The sequence below is a fragment of the Megalobrama amblycephala genome, linkage group LG10, assembly GCF_018812025.1.
Source record: "Megalobrama amblycephala isolate DHTTF-2021 linkage group LG10, ASM1881202v1, whole genome shotgun sequence".
Classification (NCBI taxonomy): Eukaryota; Metazoa; Chordata; class Actinopteri; order Cypriniformes; family Xenocyprididae; genus Megalobrama; species Megalobrama amblycephala.
In genome coordinates this window covers 33,625,000-33,644,155 of record NC_063053.1, presented here as the reverse complement: position 1 = coordinate 33,644,155, position 19,156 = coordinate 33,625,000, and the positions used below count along the sequence as shown (strand labels likewise).

The window sequence follows — 19,156 nt, the reverse complement described above, 5'->3', positions numbered from 1 at the left end:
CATTTAAGATATTTAAGACTTTTTACAACCTTAAATTTCTCCTGGTGTCAAACTCAGCACCACAGAGTTTAGATGTTTGGACAGTGTAGACTTCAGTAAATGTTATTGTGACAGTCACCTTCACAGGCTCCAGGGTGGCTGAGAAAGCATTCTGGAGGGCACAGCATGCTAACCGCCACATCTCCTCAGTGAAAACAGGCCCTGCTGTTACCAGAACATACCTGGAAATCAAACATAACACATCAGAACTTATGATGTCCACTGCTACTATACTGGAGACATCATAAACTAATCTAATCATGTTTTGCAGCATAAATTCAAGCCTTCTTCAATGAATTTCTATCTTGAAAATAACCTGATAAGCACCTGAAATACATAGTGATTGTCACACTAGACTCACAATTGATTTGAGTAGAGTTTGACATCAGCATGTTAAAGGTCCTGTTCTTCGCGATCCCATGTTTCAAACTTTAGTTAGTGTGTAATGTTGTTGTTAGAGTATAAATAAAATCTGTAAAATTTTAAAGCTCAAAGTTCAATGCCAAGCGAGATATTTTATTTAACAGAAGTCGCCTACATCGAACGGCCAGTTTGGACTACATCCCTCTACTTCCTTCTTTAATGACGTCACTAAAACAGTTTTTTGACTAACCTCCGCCCACAGGAATACACAAGAGTTGCGTTTGTAGATTGTGTTTGTCGCCATGTCGTCGAAACGCTGTTATTTTCATCCCGCAGTCCAATCACCGGGTCTGATTCCGGCTCAAATTGATAGGGTAAAATTAAAGACATGTTTACAATAACACTGAGCGCGTGCATCTCCACGTTATGGTAAGAGGCGTGACCTTTCCGGGCAAGGAGCGCTAAGCTGCTGTCGAATCACAACACAGGAACCGCTGGCACAATCAGAACTCGTTACGTATTTCTGAAGGAGGGACTTCATAGAACAAGGAAGTCATCAGCCCGTTTTTATGACAGTGGAAACAGCGGTATACAGATAAGTAAATTATGTGAAAAATACTGTGTTTTTTTACACGCGAAACATGAACACATGTTATATTGCACACTATAAACACAATCAAAGCTTCAAAAAACCACGAAAAACGGGACCTTTAAGCTAATGATGCTTGGTGGACGTTTCATCCATCACCTTAGATGGATTTTCTCACTGAGCTTGCAAGGTAATTCACGATGATGCCTTAAAATTTGTCCAAAAGAATAATCATGCTGTCAAACTTTTCGAACAACATTTGCATCAAGAGCTTGCCTACAATGCTGCCTATGTAGGCAGTTCAATATGTTTTGGAACACACACACACACACACACACAAACACACAGACACACACCCTTGTTTATACTACAAAGACAACATCTTAAAAGTCATATATAAGAATGCTTGACAAAATCTTAAAAGTCACTATAGTATGGCCCTTCCCTACACAGACTGTCCTCCAAAAACAACAACAACTCCATAGGTCGTTTTTCAAGCACCTTATTACAACCTATATTTACGTTTTAAAGTCATGCGCCCTCTAGCTGCCATAAAAATAATGACAGTGTCGTGTTACTTCTGTCGCCATGAAATGACATATTACTGTCGGTCACTGTGATTTTGCCAAGTAAGACATGTTCCTGGATCAACATATTTTGTTGATCCTGGAACAACATTCCTATCCGTAAATTTAGTCCTAACCTTTTCCCAACCCCTAAACCTAACCCTACCCATAACTTATCCCTAAAATCAGAGGGAAATGATAGTTGAATAACACTGTTGTGGAAGCACTTAATCCAGGTTGTAAGCCTAAACTTGACATAAATGGTAACTTGTCCCTCAAATCGGATTGGTTGATTGGAATGTTGTTCCAGGAACAACAAAGATGTTGATCCAAGAACATGTTGTACTTGGTGAAATCACGTTAACCTATGACGGTCGTTACCAATCAAAATACATGTTCATTTAAATGCAATGCGAGGACTTTTTACACCATTTGTCCTATTTCCATTTAGCAAAACTCATTTTGTTATTAACAACTACATCCACCCCCATCCCTAAACCTATCCTTAGTGATATATAGTGCATATACACTTTATGAGTACATGTGTTCCCTGGGATCAAACCCACGATCATATGATCACATGATTGCATATTGTTGTATATTGCAATGCTCTGACAATTGAGCCATGCAAAAATAAATAAATAAATAAATAATATATATATATATATATATATATATATATATATATATATATATATATATATATATATATATATATATATATATATATATATATATATATATATATATATAAAAAAGAATGTTAAAATTACGTTTGGTTCCTGTGCTGGGTAGGTTTAGGTATAGTGTAGGGAAGGATGATAGTAAATTGAGTCAACATTTAGTCTCATATAAAAGATTTTGTCCTGGTTTTGTCCAATTAAAGGAGCCCACAAAGTCAAACATTCTGTATCTTTCGTACTTTGTGGGGTCTTCTGGACCCAACAAAGTAATAAATACAAGTTCAAACAAACACACACACACACCTAATACAGGAGCAGCCCACTCTGGAAATGGTCTCGGCTGGTTCTGCCACACAGGACACCAGCAGTTTGAAGAGATCTTTCAACATCAGGTTAATCAGATTCTCATAGCCAATATCTACAAAAACATAAAGTCACACAATTTATATTCACATACACACACATCCCAATTTCACACTTCAAAGTCATCACCAGCTTAACCCTCCTGTTACATGTACATTTCAGCAATGTTTTTGTGTGGGGTCAAATGCCCTCAGCCATCACCGATTGGATAAAAAAAAGTGTACAAGCATTTTGAAAATTCTGTAACGTGTTTAAATATAATTATCATATTTTTAAGAGATGTCAAAGCTGTTTTGACCCCAGATATTAGAGAGGGTTTAAAACTCCTGCACATTTCTGTATTATTAAATATCATGGCACATACTGCACACATCAGGTATTAGTAAACTGAATCTCATGAAACCTCATGAAATTGAAATAAGACTCTATATAAACATATATGAACTGTAATTATTGATTTGAGAGTTTTACCTGAATGGATGAAGCTGTGAATATGTTCCACCACCAGTTCACAGGACAGTCCGATGGCATGCTTGAAGTTTGCCGCAGCGATGTCCCAGTACGAGTGTTCGCCATGGCTTCGCTGTAGCCACAGTGACATGACGGGGAGAAGGAGCTGGATGACAGAGAAGATGGCAAAGCCAGGCCCTATGGAGGAGGAAGATGACTGTATGGGTTTGTGTTTGCAGCAGTGTGATTGTGAGTAGTGTTATTCACAGGCGTCTGACCTGGTATCCTGGTGACCTCACGCAGAAGTTCAAACAGCAGCTCAAGTGTAGGTGGCTGATGCTGACGAGGACAGTTTGACACGGCTGCCGTCAGCTGCTCCAACAGAAGAATCCACACCTGGATCAGACCTGCACATACAGACTTTTATGCACCAGTAATACAATGCAAGGTAAGATCCAGGAAATTGTTAGTAGATAATGAGGTAAAACTTTACTATAAGGTCTCATTTGTTAACATTAGTTACTGCATTAACCAACATGAACTAACAGTTGTCACACCACCAGACTCGTTTGCACCATTCACCATATAGTGCAACTCAGCCCGTATCATTTGTGCTATCTTGATATGAATGATACCTCAGAAATTAAGTAAATTCATCACCTGTATCATCGTCAAACTCTGCTAAAACACAGTCCATGCCATCCTCGCTGCTCACGGATCTCTCCTGAGCTCTCATCGGGAGGCTGGCCAGCCGCGCACCCAAGAAAACTGGCTTGGATGGCATCTTATAGATTTTGGCAAGCAGCTGCAAAATAATTCATAATTAACACCAAACCACTTGTGATTCTTTTCGTATGCAAAACTCGTTCTTTGACCCAAATCCACATTACAAAAACATTTGACAGTGTGTAAATCGTTTATGCACAGAAATCCGTTCATCTTGCCCACCTGTGAACATTTCCTCAAATAGTCCAGGGCAGGCAGGCACAGATCTGTTGAGCTGTATCCACTGACATGAACACAGTCCCCAATCTCCTTATAGTCCACTTCTCCTACAAATAATCACACAGCAAGTCTAATTTATACTATATAGAGACTGATAATCAGTTTGAGCTCTATTTTATTTACCCATATTCACATTTTTCTACTTAATCAGATTGTTTTTTAAGATATAATATCTTAAGAATAGTATCCAACAATGTCATTACACCACTATGACAGTATTTAAAGCTTGTTTGTAAAAAATAACATTAACCATCATTCAATCTCAAGTGAGAAATGCACAGGATTTGAAGCATAATGGTTTTGTCATAGAATCAAATATGTCTGCATCAAAAATTAGGACTAAAACAACAATTAAACATTGGTTCTGCATATTGGTTATTGAAAATGTAAAATAATCAGTATCAGTTGTAAAGAAAAAAGTCGAAGTCGAACAATATCTAATTCTAATTTAAAGTGAACAATTATGTGGTGATCAACAGAAGCAAAACACACTGATACGGTTTAAAAGAGCAGCTCACCTAAACCTTTGACAAACTTCATAAGGCACATGATGTAGTCAGTGGCCGCGTTGGCAAACACCTGAATGTTGTCTGTGTTAATGAAGGCTTCGAAGACATCAAACACGGGTGCCTGCGACTTCCCTGCATATATGAAGAATGAAGCAGAAATGCATTTCAGATTGATTCACGGTTGATTTTTCTCGCACAGTAGCCGGAGCTACTTTTCTGACGTGAAAAGCATGGCGAATGACTTATGTATGCTCTAAAATATTAATCATTATTATAGGTTTATCAAAGTGTATTTGGGTAAAGAATTGGTTTGGAAGATTTTTTTTTTTTTCATGAATTTATCAAAAACCAAATTACTTAGTAAAGTTACTCTACATGCTTCTTCCTCACTGTTGGCACCAAACAAAGTTTTCAAAGACGCTTTAATATATTATGTGTTTCAGGTGACAGGTGAGCAACTGTTTGGATACATTCATTGACAAAAAAACTAATCATGTTTAAAGTGTTTAAGTCTTATTGTTTAAATCTCATTTTCTTGATTTACCGTGAGTACCATGTTTCACCATGACTAATATCGATCTAGCTTAATGCGGTTTGAAACAAATGTCTCATAGTAGCCGCCGAGCGAACACTCAGAGTAGCATTATAACTTTTAACACACAAATGCATCTAATATGATAAACAGCGCTGCTTTACCCTCTAGTCTCTCATTATCAGTCGTTCCAGCGGCCTCGTTTCCGCTCCCACAGCACTCGCCCTGTGCGGCTTCATACTACAGTAACATTAATAATCTCATCCATGAACATGATTTCTGCCAGATTCCCGTCCCGACTCTACTTTTTTTGGAATAAGCGACCTTTAGTGGCGAAAAATTACATATTGTGCCTTCAATGCTTATTGTTATAAAAGCAATAAACCGTGAGAGGCTGTGCACTACAGTTAAAGAGGATTTGTGCCGGTAAAAATCCCTATAATGCATGTTTTGCATTAATGCAGGATATATAAACAGAATGAGAGAAAAAAATACTCTTTGCACAAATAACTAACAGTAAGGTAAACTTCACAGACCCATAGAATATTCTCCTATCAGGTAATCCTTCACATCCGTTTTGTTTCCATGCACAGTTCGGAGAGCACTGAACAGCGGCCTCCAGCCGGACTGGATCTGAGCTGAACACATCTCCACCAGCTCTCCAATGGATGTTATCACCTGTATACCATAACAGACAGATGCATGAGACACTACAAGCAGAACATGGAGCACTGAGACATCCTTCAGCTTGGCCGTGAGATTTGTCAGAATGTCAGACCTGATCTTGGACGTCTTCGTCGCAGAGCTCCAGCTGCATGATGTGCTCAAAAGGTCTGAAGAGAGCTTCGTTAAAATGAAAGTGTGGCAGCTCTGCCCAGCTGCTCAGAACCTCCATCAGAACATCATGGATGAAGGACACGGCCTTCTGGGATACGTGCCGCTCCTTGTGACAGGCTGCCTTTGGAGAAAAGGTAAAAAAGAAAGGGCTGATATTTGAAGTCCTAAACATATATATATATATATATATATATATACATATACAGTACAGTTCAAAAGTTTGGAACCACTAAGATTTTTAATGTTTTTAAAAGAAGTTTCGTCTGCTCACCAAGGCTACATTTATTTAATTAAAAATACAGTAAAAAACAGTAATATTGTGAAATATTATTACAATTTAAAATAACTGTTTTCTATTTGAATATATTTCACAAAGTAATTTATTCCTGTGATGCAAAGCTGAATTTTCAGCATCATTACTCCAGTCTTCAGTGTCACATGATCCTTCAGAAATCATTCTAATATGCTGATCTGCTGCTCAAGAAACATTTAATGTGTACAATTGTACAAAATATTTGTGTACAATATTTTTTTTCAGGATTATTTGATGAATAGAAAGTTCAAAAGAACAGTGTTTATCTGAAATCTAATCTTTTGTAACATTATACATGTCTTTACTGCCACTTTTGATTGATTTAATGCATCCTTGCTAAATAAAAGTATTCATTTCTTTAATTTCTTTTCAAAAAAATAAAAATAAAAATTCTTACTGACCCCAAACTTTTGAACGGTAGTGTATAATGCTACAGAAGCTTTGTATTTCAGATAAATGCTGTTCTTTTGAACTTTCTATTCATCAAAGAATCCTGAAAAAAAAAGTACACAACTGTTTTCAACATTGAAAATAATCATAAATGTTTATTGAGCAGCAAATCAGCATATTAGAATGATTTCTGAAGGATCATGTGACACTGAAGACTGGAGTAACGATGCTGAAAATTCAGCTTTGCATCACAGGAATAAATTACTTTGTCAAATATATTTAAATAGTACACAGTTATTTTAAATTGTAATAATATTTCACAATATTACTGTTTTTTACTGTATTTTTAATTAAATAAATGTAGCCTTGGTGAGCAGATGAAACTTCTATTAAAAACATTAAAAATCTTAGTGATATATATATATATTTATATATTATAGCTACTTGCATTACTTTAAACTATATCAAAAAATGCATGCCAACAACTTCTGAGCTCATGGTTGTTCTGTTATGAAAGCTTTACACGTTATTGATCAAAAATCATTTTCCATATATATACACACTGCCCTCCAAAAGTCCGGAAACGCCCTAGAAAAGTGGGGTTTTGGACAATACTGGCATGAATCCTTTTTAATTTGTGATAATTTTGCACTGATAAGGGACAACACAAACTACGAAAATATATTTTATTACATAAACAGTTTATACATAGAAAAAACTTAAATTTTCAATGCATCAAAATATCCAGCATTAGCAGCTATCTGACCTAAACTGGGTTCTGATTGGTTCATTGTATTCTAAACTTAATTGGCAATCAATTGAAGCTATTAAGGTGTGCTGACCCAAAAATCTTGGCCAAGTTTAAACCAGTAACCAGCATCACAGCTGGCAAAGGGCCATGTCTGACTTTGACATTTATATATTGCCATTATTATGTAATCAAAATGAAAATTATTATTGCTGGTCTTCAATGATAATGTCAAGTTACTGTAATGTATTTGCACCAAAAAATGATAAGGATTTATGCTGATATCGTCCAAAACCACACTTTGCCAGGGGTGTTTCCAAACTTTTGGAGGGCAGTGTATATATATATATATATATATATATATATATATATATATATATATATATATATATTATAGCTACTTGCATTACTTTAAACTATATCAAAAAATGCATGCCAACAACTTCTGAGCTCATGGTTGTTCTGTTATGAAAGCTTTACACGTTATTGATCAAAAATCATTTTCCATTTGGAGAATAATTTCCCTCAGCAGAAATACAGGAAAACTCTCATTAAGAATGAAGCTGGATATCACTGTATGTGTGAACATCCCCTTAGAGTCGGCATTTAAATGAATATTCACCCTATCTATTTTAGAATGGTATAGATCGTATTGTGAACATTTCATCTGTGCATACAATTTTTTTTTTTTTTAAAGAAAAAACATTTAGCTTGTAATGTTTAGTCAAAATGTCATAACTGGATCTTCCAGTGAAAATGACAGACTTGACGTATGCAGTACTCCAATCATTAAGTCCACTTAAAGTCACTATGAAATCAAAATAGATAATTCTTGTTTATTTTTAATGGAATATTGCAATGTTTATTATAAGTGATTTATCTGAGCACATTTTATTTTTAAATTCATGTTCCTCGGAATCTTTGATCAAAATAATTTCCCCTCCCTCTTGCAGCATCTCTTCTCTTCTCTGATGATGAGGGCGGGGCAACCTGTCACTCACATGAGATCCACCAATAGCAAACCACAACCATCCAATCAATTCCCCATGGACAAAATGAAGTTAAACTTTTTTTTCTTGTTCCAGATGTTTCACCCGACTTTAAAACTCCTGTTCAACTGCATCCACTTTTGAGTGCCACGCCCACATCTCAACATCCAATCAACAACTGATGAACAGAACCAAGCCCCCGCCCTACTTTTTTTCTTTTTCTATAATCTGTTACACTCAATGTAAGTCACAATATGGAAGAAAATATCTGATGCCACTTCCGTTTCATCACAAATTTAAGGATGTATTAGCCACACAAGTTTTTTTGTTTTGTATTGTTTTTATACCTCCACCAGGTGGGGCGCCACCACACTCCAGGCTCTCATCATGTGCAGCAGCGGTCTACTCTTGTTCTTCACAATGCGAAGCATGGCCTCTCCCAGCCGGAAGAGGTGGAGGGCACTGCGCTTGTCCTGGGTTGACTTCGCCTCCCCTTTAATGAAAACACAGTGAGGTGAAGGAAAAAAGGGGTTTTAATTAAAACTCATAAAAAAGTCTAAATTGTTGTTCCTTTTCAAGCGTTAGTGAAATAAGGTGCATGACCCAAATCTGGAGCTTGTCTGAATATAGATGTATAATTCTTGATTTTTTCTGACTTCATGATTTTATAGCAATAAACATAAATAAAAAAAACATAAAAATAAATGATATTTATAAAATAAAAAATGGCTGCACAGAGTTGCATGTAACAGCATTGCAAATTAAGGTATTCTGTGTACTCAATATTCTCTGGGTACCTGGCATGGCTAAGGAATAGTCTCCAGTTTCTGTGACTGAATCAAAGAGTTGCGACTGTGAGGCTTTTCTGAGCTGATGCAGGAATCCCACAAGACCCACTAGGTTGAGTTTACTGACAGCATCCTCAAACAGCCTGCAGGACATACACAACAAATACACGTTAAACATGCGTTAAACAGACGTGAGAAAACATAAACAATGTGGCATATAACACTACTGCGAAATGAAGAGTTCTAGTCTTAAATGCTGGTCGCTCAATACATTGTTACAGCCATGGTAAAATTCAATATATACATGCTGCATAGATCATGTTACAATAACTGTAATTGCGAGTTTCCGTCTTGTAGAAAATGTTCACATCTGTGTCAAACTAAATTTACAGTTTGTATAAATTTGATAAGACACTAAAACTTGCTTGGTTTTTGAAGTGGATACACTGGGCTGTTTAATCTAGAAATATCTGTCAGTGGCCATCTTATTGTCCAGCACAGAGTCAAATCACTTATTTAACAAAGCTGAACTGATCACTGGGAAGTGGTAAACAAATGGACATTGCAATTTAATGGGATAATATAATGCCCCGTTTTCAAATTGTAATATAAGTCTCTTTGAAGTTTCAGCTCAAAATCCCTCACAGATCATTTATTATAGCTTGTCAAATTTGCCCCTATTTGGGTGTGAGCAAAAACACACAATTTTTGTGTGTGTCCCTTTAAATGCAAATGAGCTGCTGCTCCCCTCCCCCTTTCCAGAAGAGGGCGGAGCTTTAACAGCTCAACAACAACAAGGCTGGAGAATCTCACGCAGCCAAAATGAGGATTGTCAGTAACGGTGTTCAGCCTTACATTGTTCAAACCGGAGTCGACACTGATGGAGAGACTCAGGAAGAAGTTACAACTTTTAGAATGAAACTGGACGTTTCTGAATGGTTAGTGGATAAATTGATGTAGTTGCTGTGGAGTTGATTCAACTCATCCACTAGCATGTGCCGTCATGTTCATCTTTTGTGTTGAATTGACCCTCGTTTGTGAAGCAGTCCGGCGTAAAATGACGGCATGTCAACAACACTCTACTACAACAACTCTTCCTCTTCTCTAAAGCAGCTCAACATTGCCCCGCCCCCTTTGTTGTGTGTTCTCGGGGGCGGGGTTTATGTAAATTTTAGGGTTAGTGATGTCACCAGAAAATCTCTCTCTTTGCATTGAACTTTGAGCGTCGTAACTTTGCAGATGTTGTTTATGATCAAACAGCAACATTACACACTAACTAAAGTTAAAAAAGTGAAATCATAATCAACCACCCCTTCAATCCTTCTTTTAAAGGCTTTGTGCAAATTGTTCAATAGTAGACTTCACAATGCAATTTCAACAATATATAAAAAAGGAAGTTACAAGCTCTGCAAAGTGTTGAATGTCTTAATTCTCCCGTAGCTCAATGCCAGTGTCATTGTTTTGATTCCCATGGAATGCATTGTGAATGTAAAAGTTCTGCAAGTTTCAAAGATCAAAGTGCAGATAAATGGAGTTTTTGTCTTCCAAAAGAAAGAAGCGATTCTGAACTGCCTGAAACGAGTCGTCAGTAATTCCAGTCTTACTTCCTGCTCGAACCTACGTAGGTTTGTAATAAATTAGCATAATGCCAGTCTATGGTCTTCATTGGCTGCCCGAGAACAGTCTAGTTTGACCCTCAAACACTGTAGTTGTAGCTGAGACTGTAAGAGTTTGGTTCGTGTTGCACTGTGTGTACAAGTGTTGATGAAGATCCAGAGCTGAAATATAAAGATAAAGGCCGTTTGGTTTCCAATACAAGCTGTAAGCGGTAGACCAATCACAACAGACTTGGCCTTCTGAACAATCTGAGCAGAGTCGGCTCTCAGAAAGGAGGGGTTTAGAGACTGAATCCTTTATCGAACCATTTCAGGCACTGTGAGAAAAAAGCTGATGCTGCAATGATTATTATGAGAAAATTAAAGTGTTTTTGAGCTTGGATGCATGTAAAGCTACAGTAGGAGACTTTAAGAACAAAATTAGGAACCTTTAAAATAGCATAATAGAGGCACTTTAAAACAGATGCTATATTTACTTGCTCTAACACAGAGAGCTCTATGGAAAATACATTAAAAAGCCTACCAAATTATGACCTTACTGGTCCCCCTAGTGGCCATTTTCAACATAACTCCAGCTAGGAATCGGAAAACCACTGGTACTTTTGGGTGGACACAAATTCTGATTACACACAGTATAATCAACAAAAGTTGTTGATAAAACATTCCTCTCAACTTAAAAACAAGTGGAAAAATGAAGGTGGGGAGAAATAATTATCTTTGCTTGGTACCTGTCAGCCTGCGTGGAGAGAGTGCAGACGGCTTTGGCCGCACTGGTGCCCGTGAGCAGACTGCCTCCCCGCAGGTCCAGTCCTTTACCGCGCCTGCTTTCCCTCAAGAGCTCCTGGATGGAAAGCGGCTGGATAACTGGATGGCTAAGGCCCAGTTCCAGCTCTGGACCGGCCTCTCCGCTCAACTCCAGCTCCAGGTCCACTGCCACGGCCTGCTGCGCCTGTGTGATGGCGATCGGAGGCTGGGAGCCGCCGTCACTGAAGTGAGTGTGTTCCAGTGAACTCACATACTCAATCACTCTGAGGAATATTAAAACAAACTCAGTTTCCAGTTATAGCTCAATCATTTTCATCCTTCATTATTTTAATACATAACTCTACATAAATTTATGCATTTGCTCCGAAATGCCTTTTTTCAATCACAAAAAAGTACAGTAAATTTAGAATGCTTAATGCAAGTAAAATACAGTAGAAAAAAAAAAATCATTCATATGCACCAATATAACAATGCATATAAATAAACAGCAATATTTATCTATATAATAAGTAATCATGATTAATTATTTTCATCTAGTTAGTGACAGGCATGAAAACAATTTTATTACTTCACTAAAGATTTGACTGATCAGATCCTGGTTCCCAAAGAATTGATTTGTGAGTTTTACCTGAACACGTGAGGCCAGCAGTCATGGTTATGGCTGCCCATTTCCAGCCCCACATTGAGTATAGCGTCCATGCAGAGCACATGGGCCGTGTGAAGCCTCACGCCCTGACAGCGGCCCATCTGTTCTAGTTTCTGTTCAACACGCTGCTTAACTACAACACAGACACATGCAAGTTCACTTACGGTGATTAAACATAAGTGCAGTAGGTGATCTGAGGTTAGTAAGTTAAAATGAACTGTTAATTCTGCCATTAATAACTCACTAATAATAATCACCAAGGCACCATGTATCCAAATATGGCATTTACCCATCAATGCATCTGTGTGCGCTCATGTACTGTGTGCAAAATTTTATTCATTATGGTTTATGCCAACCCTTTATGCAACAAACATTGTACATATGCTGCACGGTATCAGACAGAGCACAAACACAGCAATGGATTAAATACAAGTATGTTATCAGTGCATTCCTTCACATGATCATGTTAAATGTGTGCGAGTACCTTGAGCAATGGCATCTCCAGTCTCCCCCAATTCTTTCTCCTCTTTCTCTTCCTGAACACATGATGCTACTGCCATCTGGGCAAGTGCTGAGGCACAGTTGGCTGCCACACCTAAATGACAGAGAATTAAGGCCCGGCAGACACACCATTTCCATTATCGTCCTATAATGGGAACACTATAACTGAACTGAAATGAAAATTAAGGATATGTGATGTTACCCAGAGCACAGCTGAGTGCCGCAGCCTTGCGTAAACCATCCAGGCTGAGGCAGATGGTGTCTCTCTCCCTCTGGGTTTGCTCTTTAACTCCCTCTGCTCCTAGAATAAAGGCGAGACCCCTAGAGCTTCCTGCCATGCGCCCTGTGAGCGGCATGGACAGTGTATCGATCAGGTTTTTCCAGCAGCCAGTCAGGATAAACCGGGCAAATACCACACCTGCCAGAAACAAGGCCGTGATGAGAGAATGACAGCTTGACTCTTGTAATTTGACACAATTTCCCCATGGATTCAGATTCTCACAAACTGACATTCCCATCTGTCCTCTTCAATATGAGAGAGAACAACATCCTAGATAGCAATTAGTCAGGCTACAAGTGCTATCCATCACTGAAGATTATGCATACTCATTCTGCTGGACTTTTCCATAGACTTATACACAATAAATCAGCAGATCCGCTAGTCTTCCCTCTCTATACTGGATATTGAAAGATTGCACTGGTTTGAGTTATCACAAGTAGATTTTTCATGTTATCTTATTGTCTAAGTCACATCAACTAACTTCTGGAGTATACTGCCCTCCAAAAGTTTGGAAACACCCCTGGCAAAGTGTGGTTTTGGACGATATCAGCATAAATCCTTATAATTCTTTGGTGCAAATACATTACAGTAACTTGACCAGCAATAATAATTTTCATTACATAATAATGTCAATATATACATGTCAAAGTCAGACATGCCCCTTTGCCAGCTGTGATGCCTGATTACCGGTTTAAACTTGGCCCAGGTTTGTAAAAGATTTTTGGGTCAGCACACCTTAATAGCTTCAACAATTGATTGCCAATTAAGTTTAGAATACAATGAACCAATCAGAACCCAGTTTAGCTCAGATAGCTGCTAATGCTGGATATTTTGATGAATTGAAAATTCTAGTTTTTTTCTATGTATAAACTGTTTAGATAATAAAATATGTTTTCATAGTTTGTGTTGTCCCTTATCTGTGCAAAATTATCACAAATTAAAAAGGATTCATGCCAATATTGTCCAAAACCCCACTTTTCTAGGGCGTTTCCAAACTTTTGGAGGGCAGTGTGCCTCAGGGTTCGGTGCTTGGCCCCATCTTCTTTTTGAAATACACAATATCACTAGGCACATTTTCCTACCACTGAAATGCTGACAATATGCAGCTTTCTTGTCATTTCAGAGAAGATCCCACAGTGTTAGCATGGATTTCGGTTTGCCTGTATGAAAGGCCGAGATATCCCCCTCTAACCTGGCAAATAAAGAACTTCTTGTCTTCCCAGCCAGTTCAGTAATTCAACACAGCATCACTGTTTAGCTACGCTGATCACAGATAATGCTAGCCATGTCAGCCAGGTACTTGTGTTTGACAACCAGATGAAGTTCACTGACCACATTTCAAAGGTCACCTTGTCAGACAGACTTGCACTCTATAACGTCAAGAAAATGAGACCGTTCCTATCTGAGCATGCTGCAAAACCTGTAATCTCTAGACTGAAGTTTAAATATGATAATGAGTTTCAGGTAGTCCCTCCATTGATATGAACTGCATGCATAATAAAGGCTGCGATATACAGTGGCAAGAAAAAGTATGTGAACCACTTGCAGAATCTGTGAAAATGTGAATAATTTTAATAAAATAAGAGAGATCATACAAAATGCATGTTATTTTTTGTTTAGTACTGTCCTGAATAAGATATTTTACATAAAAGATGTTTGCATTTAGTTCACAAGACAAAACAATAGCTGAATTTATTAAAATAACCCCATTCATAAGTATGTGAACCATTGATTCTCAATACTGTGTGTGGTTACCTGATGATCCACGACTGCTTTTGTGTTTTGTGATGGTTGTTCATGAGTCTCTTGTTTGTCCTGAGCAGTTAAACTGAGCTCTGTTCTTCAGAAAAATCCTCCAGCTCCTGCTGATTCTTCAGTTTTCAAGCATTTTTGCATATTTGAACACTTTCCAGCAGTGGCTGTATGATTTTGAGATCTTTTTTTTCACACTGAGGACAACTGAGGGACTCAAACACAACTATTAAAAAAGGTTCAAACATTCACTGATGCTCCAGAAGGAAACACGATGCATTAAGAGTCGGGGGGTGAAAACTTTTGAACAGGATGAAGATGTCACAATTTTTCTTATTTTGTTTAAATATCATTGTTTTTCATTTAGTACTGCCCTTCGGAAGCAACAGAAGATACTTGCATGTTTCCCGGAAAAAAAAATTAAGTACAATTTACCTTGATATTTGAATTCAAAAGTTTTCACCCCTCGGCTCTTAATGCATCATGTTTCCTTCTGGAGCATCAGTGAATGTTTGAACCTTTTTTAATAGTTGTGTTTGAGTCTCTCAGTTGTCCTCAGTGTGAAAAGATGAATCTCAAAAATCCTACAGTCACTGCTGGAAAGGGTTCAAATATGCAAAAATGCTTGAAAATGAAGAATCAGCAGGAGCTGGAGGATTTTTCTGAAGAACAGAGCTCAGTTTAACTGTTCAGGACAAACAAGAGACTCATGAACAACCATCACAAAACACAAAAGCAGTCGTGGATCATCAGGTAACCACACACAGTATTGAGAATCAATGTTCACATACTTATGAATGGGGTTATTTTAATAAATTCAGCTATTTTTTTTTGGTCTTGTGAACTAAATGTAAACATCTTTTATGTAAAATATCTTACTCAGGACAGTACTAAATAAAACATAACATGCATTTTGTATGATCTCACTTATTTTATTAAAATTATTCATATTTTCACAGATTCTGCAAGGGGTTCACATACTTTTTCTTGCCATTGTACTATAAGCCAAAACGAAGAATGAACTGGTGTTACAGTATGTAATTTTTAACAAAATCAGGCCAAAGCGAAGTTTGTTATGGGAGTTCAAAACAGCTTCCCAAAGTGACATTTCCAGAAAAGTTTGCTCTGGCTGGTAAACACCTTCGAACTAGCATTAGTCCGTGGTGATGAAAAAACTTTGCCTTCAGTATATCAGGGTCTTAATTATGCAAAAATAAGGAAAAGTTGTTTAAAATAGATTTAATAGTTTATCGTATCAAATGTCAGATCAACTGCACAAGTGCATTTGTTTTGAAAGCTGACAAAGAAACCTGTTATCACTTTGTGAATGTGTTTGTGCGATACGCATTTATGCAGTTTCTCACACTGTACCTGCCACCAAGTTGTCACTGCCATTCTTGTCGCAGGTAAAGGGAGACTGTGTTGAGGCCTTTCTGATCAGCTGACCACCAATAGCACTGCTGCCCAGTCCATCAATGTCTGACAATTCACAATACACACATATATGTTATATATTTAATCCTTCACACTGTGGATTCGTACCAATAATTGCTCATCTGAGACCTCTACAGTTCATAACACACAAAGGAGTGTTACCAGTGAGCATGGTGATGAGAGGTAAGGAATGCTCCTCTGCCGAGCCCCAGTATCCCGCCTCTCCCAGCAGGTTTCTCTCCAAAACCTGGTTGTAGAGCTCCTCGATCCAGGCCTGAGACAGAACCACCAGAACCCCACTGCTCTGGATCTGACGCACAAACTCCTTCTGCACACACAGACACAGCTCGTTCATCATCACCATCAGATTGTGTGGGCTGGGCCTCTGTTAATTCAGAGATGCCTCAGATATTTCAAATTTATGTTAAATGAATGCAGGTTTGCATGAATACCAAAGACACCAGAGCACACGTGGGTTTTCTGTGGTAGTAGTCACAGCAGCACAGTTTGAGGTTCAGCAGTAAAGCATAATAGGAAACCAGGTACAATCCATCTGCATTCATCAGAGCCTGGCAACTCAGGTTTTCACTGCCCTCGAAACCTGGAGAATGAACCCCACCTATAAGACCATACAATAACATCATATTACCTTCAACTGTACCTTTACAGTAAACTTAAAGTGTCTCTAAGGCCCTGTTTACACCTGGTATTAAGATGTGTTTTGGTTGATCGGATCACAAGTGGACAAGAGAAACATATACTCATTTACACCTGGTATTTTAATCCTACTTTCAAATTTTGTCTACTTTCAACCACTTCTGTCTGATTCTGAGGGGAGGGTCTATAGGCGGGTAAATGTATGTTTTTTTTTAAGATCTTTCGATCTAATGGACAAAATAAGCTTGTGCAATTTACCTATGAAAGGAAGGACATACAGAGAGCAGCAGGTTTCGTTTCTGCTCTGACAGCCACAAGACCAGCCGAACGCTGTGAGTGTGTGTTAGAAATCAGGAATGGTGAGGGAACATTGTGCTTGATGCGTTTTCGTCTAACTTGGGTCTTCAGTCGACAAAGTTTAAATCCCATAATGTTTATGCATTAGGTCAGTAAGCGGAGAATAGGTGGTCTTTTGTGGCTCTTCAAACGAATGTGTTTTCGACTACCTCTGGAAGTGGTCGAAAGTGGTCGAAGAGACCTGTTTTCAGCATCATCCACTTGTGATCCGATTGACAAAATGCATCTTAATACCAGGTGTAAACAGGACCTATTTGTCTGATCTGATGCATGTGGACAACAATAGTATATGGTTTCGGTGTTCAGTGCATGTAAACAAGGTACAATGTACAAACCTTGCTGGTTCTTGTTAGTAATGGCCGAAATTATACCTATAATCTTATTTAACGAAAGTCATACATTGTTTGGAACTACAATGGAAAAAAAAAAATGATGACAGAATTTTCATTTTTGGGTGAACTATGCCTTTAAGGGGGGGAATCCACTAAAGAGTTGCCCAACTTCAGAATTCCTTAAAGGGTTAGTTCACCCAAAAATGAAAATTATGTCATTAATGACTCACCCTCATGTCGTTCCAAACCCGTAAGACCTTCGTTCATCTTCAGAACACAGTTTAAGATATTTTAGATTTAGTCCGAGAGTTTTCTGTCCCTCCACTGAAAATGTACGTACGGTAGACTGTCCATGTCCAGAAAGTAATAAAACATCATCAAAGTAGTCCATGTGACATCAGAGGGTTAGTTAGAAGTTTTTGAAGCATCAAAAATACATTTTGGTCCAAAAATAACAAAAACTACGACTTTATTCAGCATTGTCTTCTCTTCCGGAATCCTTTCCATTGAATTGATTCCATTGAATCCTTTCATCTGTCGGTGTTGGTAATGCACTTTTACGTCGTCGTGGTTGTTTTTAGCGATTTGGACATCCGTGACATGCACACTTACGCACTATTTTAAAAAATATATCAATACCAAAATACAAACAATGTAGAATAGCTTGAATACAGCGTGCGTCTCCCTCAGACTGTAAACGAAGCTCTGGCGCACCGGATAACACGTCAGCAGTGTCTTACATCAGCAGCATCACTGCGGAATCGTGAACCACACTCCGGAGCAGAAGGGGGCGGTAATGCACCAATAAGCTGGATGCCAAACCGCCATAAAACAAGAAAGAAGAAGAAGAAGAAACGGAGTCGTAAACGCGAATTGACAACAGACCCGTAAGAGAATACAATGCTGAATAAAGTCGTAGTTTTTGTTATTTTTGGACCAAAATGTATTTTCGATGCTTCAAAATGTCGTGGATGTCCAAATCGCCAAAAACAAGCACGGCGACGTTAAAGTGCATTACCAACGCCGACAGATGAAAGGATTCAATGGAATCAATTCAATGGAAAGGATTCCGGAAGAGAAGACAATGCTGAATAAAGTCGTAGTTTTTGTTATTTATGGACCAAAATGTATTTTCGATGCTTCAACAAACTCTAACTGACCCTCTGATGTCACATGGAGTACTTTGATGATGTTTTATTACCTTTCTGGACATGGACAGTATACCGTACATTAGGGCTGCACGATTTGGGGAAAATGTCATATTGCGATTATTGAGGTCAATATTGCGATTGCGATTTGCGATAGCGATATAATAAACAAATAGTATCATGAGTCATCTTGCTTGGTTCTCAATGAAAATACACACACAGATTACTGATAATGCTGAAATGTGTATTTCTCAACTCAAACTAGCAACAACAGCAAACAAATGCACAGCGTTTTCAAATTAAAATATTTTTATGAAATTAAATAACATCTTTGCATTACTGCAAACTTGTTATAATCCCATTTAAGATATTTGTTTCTTTACTAATCTGTAGTGGTTCAACGGATCACAAAACTCAAAGTTCGGATCACATCACGGTTATGACGTCACAGATCGGATCATTTTTCGGATCAGCACAAAAAAAAATAAAAAATTGGATGGGGGT

General features: G+C 38.0%; 1 protein-coding gene across 1 annotated transcript in view; it reads right to left on the bottom strand.

Moving 5' to 3' along the window:
* arfgef3 (ARFGEF family member 3) overlaps window positions 1-19,156 on the bottom strand; it is a 66,024-nt gene that overhangs the window by 20,761 nt on the left and 26,107 nt on the right. Inside the window, 18 exon segments of the mRNA XM_048205842.1 lie at window positions 119-221; window positions 2,544-2,658; window positions 3,075-3,251; window positions 3,332-3,460; window positions 3,714-3,858; window positions 4,002-4,105; window positions 4,577-4,699; window positions 5,636-5,777; window positions 5,878-6,057; window positions 8,724-8,869; window positions 9,174-9,307; window positions 11,509-11,808; window positions 12,174-12,324; window positions 12,676-12,786; window positions 12,895-13,110; window positions 16,096-16,203; window positions 16,321-16,486; window positions 16,611-16,777. Of these exon segments, the coding sequence (XP_048061799.1) occupies window positions 119-221; window positions 2,544-2,658; window positions 3,075-3,251; window positions 3,332-3,460; window positions 3,714-3,858; window positions 4,002-4,105; window positions 4,577-4,699; window positions 5,636-5,777; window positions 5,878-6,057; window positions 8,724-8,869; window positions 9,174-9,307; window positions 11,509-11,808; window positions 12,174-12,324; window positions 12,676-12,786; window positions 12,895-13,110; window positions 16,096-16,203; window positions 16,321-16,486; window positions 16,611-16,777 (2,717 nt within the window).